The following is a 9,109-nucleotide window of genomic DNA, read 5'->3' as shown; positions in this document are numbered from 1 at the left end:
GCCAGACCTGGTCCCCTGTCTTCATCCAGTGCATCTAAAGTGAGTTATTCTTTCAGGTTTATCACTTTGATAATGTTATGCCTATGTCTGTTCACTTTATGACTTCCCATGTTTAACTAGAATATTGTTTGTGTTTAAATATTATCCGGCTTTGAGTTGATAATTATGATTACAATGAGTAAAGGCATGCGCAACGCTGTTTATGTCATGCATCTCCCTTTGTTTGTGCATTTAATGCAGATACACCATTTAATGATGTTAAAGGGGAAGTTAATCTAAAATAAAGTCCCTTTTTGGTGGAAATATCTGGCTCTCTGTCCTTAATTCTGGTTACCTCATGTTCGATACTTCAGTGTCCAAGACTTCCGCCCCTCGCCGATTAGTCCACCTGAACATAGTGCATATCTGGAATGTTGGCATGAGAGTGCATATCACAGCCTACTGTCTATCTTTGGGCTACATGGCAGAGACATTATTATATATAATTTTTAGAGTACCAATTTGTAAAATGAGAATAATTTATTTCAGAAAAATAAAAATATGCATTAGTAGACACTAATCATGAGAAAAAAACATGCTACGGTGAGGACCTTTGGGATTTAAAAATGATAATTTCCCCTGATAATCATGGTGTTGTCATCTCATTCATGACAATACTGAATGCAAGAGTACAGCAGTGTCAATGAAGCCTGGTGTTTCATCAGCCAACAGATTTCCTCACTAGGAAGTGGTACAATAGCAGCCACTTTTTTCTGCCTATCACCAACACACACAGTACACACAGCCATATGGCCAGGAACTTAAGGAAACCAGGATGGTGAAGAGTACAAACACTACTATGGGCCTTCTTCTGTAATGCTGTTCAATCCATGTGGGAGATATGTGTGCAAATGCAGAGTTTATCAGGAGGATCCTGTGTACAGCGCATGGCATATCCTAGAATAACTTAGAGACACTACCTCAAAAATAACTGCTTTAAACCAGTACTGGTGGACTACACTTATCTATGATTGAGTCAGTTGCAGGTTGGCAATTTTGTTAGATTCCCATGATGTTGTAATTCAAAAAGATGTTGGCTGTGATATCCAGGCTTATTGTTTATATCTAATCTTGCTAACTGCCATCACCATGGCTGCATATTTTTATGGAGCTAGAGCAGAGATAAGATCTGTAAATGTGTGGGCTGCATGTGGCACGGTAGCCCTTAGTATTTCTAAAGATCATTGTCCTTGAATGCGCTCACTCGTTGTACTGTATTACTTACATGTTGCAGTATTTTACAATTCAAACAAAATGTCATGAAAGTCAATAAATTACAGAGGAAAATGATTAAGTTTGATTTACTTTATTAAAAATATGCTTGAACATTAATTTACAAATGTGTTTATTTTATTCACATTAAAATAATAAGCAATTAGAAACACCTCATTCATCATTTGAAGAAATGTAACGATAAACACAAACCTACAAATGTAATGTAAACCTAAGACATGCTGGAATGACTGTTAAACACACAAGTATTAATGTTTTTTGATGGTGGTGATTTCCGCTCTCTGGTGCTGTGCAGTAAGGCTGCTGACAAACTAGTACCGTACCAAAAGAACTGAGCCCATAGACGAGACCTGAAGACGCCACCATCTATGGAATTCAGTTCTCATAGTACAGCACTTATCAAAAGTTGGTCCTCAGGAGCCTCGAATGATCCTTGAATGACTTTATGCTTCATTATTAATGCTCTTTTCAACATTCTGCCCACGCCTTAATGAAATAAAACCAAAATAAAGCCATATGTAATCAATAAAACAGCATAAAAACGTCAGTAATTAACAATAAAAGTGTGGTGAAGATGAAGGCGTACAGTCTAAAATGTTGAGCAGCCCGTTGAGGTTGAGTCACACATGACCTTCCCTATTTCTCAAGAAATGCAGGGTGATGATGAGATAACGTCAGCTCTACTTCTTTCGTTGGAAGTTTGAGCAATAGGCCATTACCAAAGTTGACCTTAAACAGTGATCAATCATAGTTGGCATTTCCTTTGTACAGTAGTGCAACATGTAATTCAAAACAGACTTTTTCATAAACTGGCAACAGATTGAGAGGCATTTTTATGTAAGTGAAATAAAACCAAAGTGGAAAACAAACCTCCGAAATGCCGTTACGATTGAATGGATCCAACGCTGTGGTTAAACAGAGCCCACGGGGAGTTTCAGGGTCGTCTGAGGAAATCCAACCATCTTAACCTAAGTATTCCTGGAAATGCTTCTCAACCACTGAACTGAAAGTCTGTCCACTGGGCTGATGCAAGCACTGAATCAGATCATGGTGATAGTGCTCTGGTGGAGGCATGAAATGACTCATCATTTACGGCCGTCCACTCCCAGGAAAAGAACTTTGGGACAATGTGATTACTGACAGTTGGTCGATGTATCTTTGAACCCTCCGATGGAAGTTTGATATTAACTGACCTGTGTTGTTTTATGGGATCTCTTCCTTCCTCTAAAAAACACCTCATTCAAGGCCTGGGGTCAATATTGACAGTTACAGTACAGTGAGATTCTTCCTCAATGTCACTGGGGTTTATTCAGTAGGAGTGTACATTCTTTTAGGATACATGCAATACAGTACAATGACCTTTCTGAGGAAGGCCACACCTGAACACGTTCAGGAAACTCCTATCTTTCCGGCAGTTGGACTGGGAAACAACCGGTTCTGCGGCCTATTACTAGAAAAAAAAATTCCCCTATGAGGACATGAATTCAGTCTGCACTAGTTTAAACAGCTCTCACACAAAGAGCGGGTTCATTAACATAGTATGACAGCATTACCACACGCCATCTGCTTGTGCTCAGAAAATGTGGAAGTTGCTTTCTTTGCAAGAACTCTTTTCCACCTAATACAAAATATTTCACAACTTAAAACACGTTGAAAGTTTCCTTGCACTTTTGTATAGGCATTTCTGACAATTTTAGATCAAATGTGTGCAGAATTCTTTTTTAAATTGACAAGTTTTCTACCTATATACTTACCCCAGTCATTCAGAGAGACTTTTCCCTCCAGATCTTGATATATCAGAAATACATCTCCTCAAAAAGGCCTCCCAGGACTGTGCTCCCACAGGGTCAAGCTTTAAACACTCTTCAGCAGTCCCATCTCAGCAAAAAGACGTTTTAGTGTTGAATCAGGCAGCAAGTCTCTCAAAACTGAATGAACACACAGAAAGCCATCCCTCCCCAGTTCACCTGCATGTTCTGCTCACTCTCCCATGTCCTCCAAGTCCCGAGGAAGGCTACAGCACACTGTCTGACATTCAGAGCAAAGAACCTTAAATACCACCACCTTTCACATCACCCATCAGCCTGCCCTCCCTCCTCTCTATCTGTTTTTCATACACTCCCTGCGTTCGGTAAGCTTGACAGTCACTTCCCAGTAAGAAGGAAACAGTGGGAGTGGTGAAGAGCACGCCCCCTCACAGTGAATCAACACATAATAGTTTCTGAGGAAAACCATCTGACTGGCCCTGCCCCCTGTTCCCATAAAGTAAGCAGGGGAAAGGCTGCGTCTACTCGAGGAACCAGGAATTCCCCCACAGGCCGTGAACAGCTGTCGAGATGAGAGAGACGATGACGAAGCGGACACACTGGAAGCTTGCTGGCCGGGCATATGCAAACAGAAACCGTGTTTGGTGTTTCGTGTGTGCGTAAGAGTGAAATAGTCTTTAACACTACAGTAGATTTACATAATAAGTAAGTGGAAATTCTATCCACACACTCTGTGGGTGTTGAAATGCACCGTCATGTTTGAGCTGTTGACAACACATTTCCTAGAGAAGTGTTTGATCACTGCTAAATTATATTTATCAGAAGGGCAGTGTGTGTGCTTCTTGCGTCATGGGCATGTTTATGATGAGATCGATTCAATTTGCATAGCTGGAGTCATTTACTCAGGTGATACGGGTGTATTCAATAACACAGCCTTCCTAAAATAACCTTGTTTGCTCTCTGGTCTAAGTCAAACATGACAGGGATGTGATACTGATTGTGTTCAATCAGCGGAACATGACAGGACTGGGTCAGCAGGGTGAAACCACAGTTATTGAATAAACTAGCTGACAGTTTCGGTGTCCGGTGACCCTGTGAAAACCCTTTGATTTCCTCATCCTCCTTATCTAGTCACCTAAAATACGAGAAACTTGTCTGGATTTTACGCATACTTCCTCAGAAAAAAAGCCCTGTCAGAATAATTCAATTGATTTCCTTGATCTGGACGAAAAGGGGTTTCCACATGAATGATCACGTAGTTCCCTTCCTGTACTTGGATGTATTTGCACATATTTCCTGGATGTACATACTAGTAATAATGCGTCATGTCTGTTTTGCAATAGCACAAACCCAGATTGCATATTTGACATTAACTGAAGGTAAAAAAACGACAGAATCGAGAGGAGCCATTACTTGAATAAGAGGTACAGAGACCCCATAGTGTCCCACCATTGATGTGCTGTGACTCCAGAATCCACTTTCAAACTACATCCTTGGGCTGGTGGGATAAGTTGCAATTGACATTTTGCGCCGGACTTCAGAAACAAGCCTGGCTTTCATGCTGCTGTTTGAACACTGGGGAAATCACTCGCAAAGGTCACTGAGCCCATTTCCTTTCTTTCCTCCCCGTGCATCTAAAGACCTGTAACAGCCCCTTTCAACTGCACTTTTCTTACCGGCAGACATATTCAAATTTCTATATAGGAAGTGAAAGAAGGTATAGGTAACCAAAGAGCAAATGGGAGATGAGACGGCATATTTTATTACAGCTTTACCACGGTTGCTGTGACATACAACTTACAAGCTTCAAATAGAAAAGGAAATCCTGATATTTTTTATTGTAATAAACTGTGTAGGATCCCTGACAGTTATCTGCTTCACTTATTCAAGTGTCCTTTACCATTTTAAAACGTAAGACTACTACATGTCTCTGAAGTCCTTCTTCCCCATCCCACAGGTGATCCAAAGAGAAAACACCCCTCTGCTCCACAAACGTCTCAAACAGGTGCAGCCCACCACCTACGCCAAAGTAATGGGATTTGGTGGCGAGGTAGACCAGTCCATGTGGTGCCAGCAGTTTGTGGAGGGTCTCGTGTAGCGCTGGGTAGTATGCGGTGTTGTAGATGGTCTCTGCGGTGAATATGATGTCATATTTGGGCTGTGGGTCCTCTTTTTTAAGCAAAGCAAGAAATGTGCTCCAGTCACCGGAGAAGAAGCGACACTTGGCTAGTAACGGGTGCTGGGATGGGTCTGAGGCTCTTTTCTTGGGTGATGGGCTGCCATCTTTTACCTCTTGTTTCTCTTCCACCTTCTTCTTAAAACCATCTGTTTTTCCCTTGCCCCTCCCTTCTGTGTCATCTTCGCTGTCTACTTCATCATCCTCTTGGCAGTTTACTATTACATTTGGCACTGTGAGCTGTTCAATAACTGTGCTGTTATAATCTTGAAAGTGGACCTGCCTGGCTCCTCTCCGCAGAGCTAATATCCCCAACAGCCCCGCGCCGCAGCCCAAATCCAAAACTGCCTTCCCCTCAAAGGTCTCTCCGTCCTTCTCAATCAGCTCCAGGAGGTCGTAAGTGCACTCCCACACCTTCAGCCCTCCCTCGTACACGCCGGAGATGAGGTCAGACCTCTGCTCCATTGTGCGAGAGAGAATTTTCTCCCCGTCCTCTCTTTCCGAGGCCGTCTTCTCAAAAACGGTCTCGTTGAGGAAGTGGAGAGGAGGTAGAGTTCCTATGGTAACCGTTTCAGTGACAGCATCCCTCAGGAGGAGCTGTGGGTCGGATGGTGGAAGGTGCTCTTCGGCCTCTTTGACTGGAGCTGCTGGTTTGGTATCATCCTCCGTCTGAAAAACACAAAGCAGCGTGCATGGTTAGGGAACATATCGGCTATGTGTGTGTCTGATGGCTCTGTGTAAAATTATGACTACACTACATAGACAACATGAGCGTTCAAGTTGAAAATAGCATGGCTTGAGGCACACTTGGCAGTACAGATTTATAATTCAGCAATACAATGAGACTGTGTAGCGAGAGATAACAACTCATAGCATAGGAATGCTCAAATTTAAATGATCACGGTGCTTTTGGGTGTTCGTAGGAATTTTCCTATGAATTCCGGATGTCACAAGTAGGCTGTGCTGTAAGTGTTTTGGAAAGAAACAAAATGAACACGGCTCATGTTTTATTAAAACAAATTAAATATTAAAGCTGTCACTTAACATACGACAATATCTTACTAATTTAGATTCTTACTTAACTTACTTTTAAGCCTTACCAACCAACATACGTAGTGGTGATGTTGAAACATGGGTTCACATCTTCAAGTTTCAGTTAACATGGCTCAAAGTGACGTCTGCTGATGAAAGTAATCTCGTGAGGTTAAATGAAACAGACAATCTGTTAATAGGCCTGGGATCCTTCTGGATGTTGTGAAAACACCATGAACATGTTGGATTTAAACAAATCTATAACAGTGTTGTGTTCGATTGGATGTTAGTTGCTTTACAATGATCAGTCTATCAGTATGAATGTATGATTTCCGCTATGACTTTTTATTGTCATGCCTCCTCCCTGTGACGTCAAGGCTCATGGGCAAGGAGCTTGTCAACCTACGCTCCCTAGTGGATGCACACCTAACTTTCATTTCAATGTTCATTAATTGTGATGGAATTGTACAGTGGAAATTACTCAATTAAAAATCTGCATAGTGTGTGTGTGTGTGTGTGTGTGTATAAGTGAGGGGGTGTGCTCCTGCTGTTTTCTGGTGCATTCAAGAGCATCTTTACCTGTATCTATTATAACAGAAGAGAGGTCTATCTACATAGTTGGATAAATGTCAAAATCAATACTATTCAAGTATTGAATAGTCTAATATATATTAGTATATATATATATATATATATATATTTAGTCTAAATATTTATTAAGCTAAACCTTTTGTCATTATTATGTATTTACCAAATTAATTAATGTAAATTGAAAAAAAACCCAGAAAATCTCCTATCTTATTAACGAGTTTAGGAATTATTTTCCTTACTTGTTCTCCTAATATTTTGCATTGTTACAGATGGAAATGTTGATGTTATTCAGTAATAAAGTTGTTATTTAAAAAAAACGACAGGTCTAAGCCATACTGTATATAAAGATGGACGACATGACAGCTCAATGGATGTATAAAGAGAGGACAGCTTCCCAACATTGAAGCCAAAACATCTGGATCGGCTCCTGGTGGCTGGCTGCAGTATTGCTCATACTGTATATACCGTCCTCTCTAGGTTAGCAGATGGGACATGGGCCAAACTAAAAAGTCAAAATTCACCTCAAATAATTTTTCCCAAAGATGCTTTCTGTCATATTTTAGGTAGTTCTTATCGAGCTGATGTATATTCAAGTGTTCATTTTTCTTATAAGTTTGGTTTTAATGAGTTATTTGATGCTATAAAAAGGGGGGTGAGACGTCATGATTGACAGCTGTGATTGACAGCTGCTCTTAGTGAAGTAGTAGCAGCCGGAGGCTCGGGAATTGTACCAGAGAGGAGATGTAACTTTAACTTTCCATTACCGTCACGAGTCTGTGTAATAGAACATGTGTCAGCTTGGCCATAAATGTAGTTATAGAGATATTATGGCTAGTTGTTGTGTCTTTCTAGCCCAAGGGTCTGCAACCTGCGGCTCCGGAGCCACATGCGGCTCTTTAGCTCCTTTTTGAAAATGGAAATGAAAAACTGTTTTTTGTTTACATTATCATTTTTATTTATCATTGTTATAGGTCTATGTTACGACGGAGTATTAGGGCCACATTGAGGGGAAAAAATAAATCTGAGATTTGGAGAATAAAGTCATAATATTATGAGAATAAAGTCATAATATTACGATAATAAAGTCTAAGGTTTACGAGAAAAAAGTCATAATATTAAGATAATAAAGTCTAAGGTTTACGAGAAAAAAGTCGTAGTATTATGAGAATAAATTCCTAATATTATAAAGTAGTAATTTCATGTGTTATTTTCTTTTTTTCCTCGTAAAGTTATGACTTTATTCTCGGAATATTACGACTTTTTTTTCCTAAAATGGCTCTTTTGATATTAAAAGGTTGATGACCCCTGTTCTAGCCAAACAGCTACCGTGGTGCTAACATAGCAGCTAGGTGGCTCACGTTAACAAGCTGCTGCCGTGCTCGGTTCATGATTGGCTCAGGAGGGTGTGTGGGCGGGACCTACATCCCACCATACTGCAGAGTCTGGCTCCAAATGACGTCACAATCTCAAGATTGCAGCTCAGGTGTTATATTGAAGTCTGTTCCCCTGTCAAATAGTGTTTCCCTCCTGTTAAAATGATAGCGCCCCCCTTGGTAGTTATAAGAGTTGGTTCAGGTTTAGGTTTAGAAATGATTCACCACACACCTGTTTCTGGGATATTTTCAATATTTTGGCTTCACTTGTGTCCAGTGGGAGAAGGTGGAGACACGTGGTCCATCTATCTATCTATCTAGGGTCCTGTTCTTCCACTCAATGCCCCCATCCCTCATAACATTATACACGCCTCTGCATGCACATATTTTACCTCTCTATTATTAACGACTGTATCCATGCCAACAGGTCGCTCTGACATCACTACCTGACAGCTCTGAGTACTCTGAGTAGAAGTTAGAACACATGTTAGTGAGCTAACTCACAGTTACTCACACATTTAGCAGTAGTGACTTTCTTTCCGTCCACGTCGTCCGGACGTGTTGTTTGTGCCGGAACGTCGAAGTTAAAGCAAAACGACATGATGAGTGACAACACAGCTAGTTTGAGTTTGGTAAAGTTGGTATCTTCGCTTTTACTGCAGCAGGCTCCACATGTAGCTAGCAGAGAGACGCTGCGGGTAAGAACTACAAATCCCAGCATTCCGGGAATCACAGTAACCGACACCCAGCTTGTTACCTTTCTATTAATGAAGTAAAGCAACAAGTCAAGTCAAGCGGGGTTAGGTTTAGAACCATAGGAAATACAGACAATTAATGTAAATTTATGGAGAAACTATCCATGTCTGAAATGTCGTAATTACTTCATGACTCAGACTCCC

At 40.8% G+C, this 9,109-nt stretch overlaps 1 protein-coding gene across 1 annotated transcript; it reads right to left on the bottom strand.

Moving 5' to 3' along the window:
* Positions 1-4,777: 4,777 nt before the first annotated feature.
* Positions 4,778-9,073, bottom strand: mettl18 (methyltransferase 18, RPL3 N3-histidine). The gene is made up of 2 exons (XM_074645740.1): positions 8,725-9,073; positions 4,778-5,883 (listed from the first exon to the last, which is right to left on the bottom strand). Exons 1-2 carry the CDS (start codon positions 8,929-8,931, stop codon positions 4,924-4,926), a joined length of 1,167 nt encoding a protein of 388 aa, XP_074501841.1. The 5' UTR covers positions 8,932-9,073; the 3' UTR covers positions 4,778-4,923.
* Between the last annotated feature and the right edge of the window lie 36 nt (positions 9,074-9,109).

This window comes from Sebastes fasciatus, chromosome 9 (assembly GCF_043250625.1).
Source record: "Sebastes fasciatus isolate fSebFas1 chromosome 9, fSebFas1.pri, whole genome shotgun sequence".
NCBI lineage: Eukaryota > Metazoa > Chordata > Actinopteri > Perciformes > Sebastidae > Sebastes > Sebastes fasciatus.
This window is presented reverse-complemented; position numbering and strand designations above follow the sequence as displayed.

Excerpts from the sequence above, each read along its gene's own strand:
- mettl18 (XM_074645740.1), bottom strand. The coding sequence starts at position 8,931 with ATGCTGGGATTTGTAGTTCTTACCCGCAGCGTCTCTCTGCTAGCTACA. Across the intron at positions 5,884-8,724 it reads AAGTCACTACTGCTAAATGT|ACGGAGGATGATACCAAACC; the intron begins GTGAGTAACTGT and ends TGTGTTTTTCAG.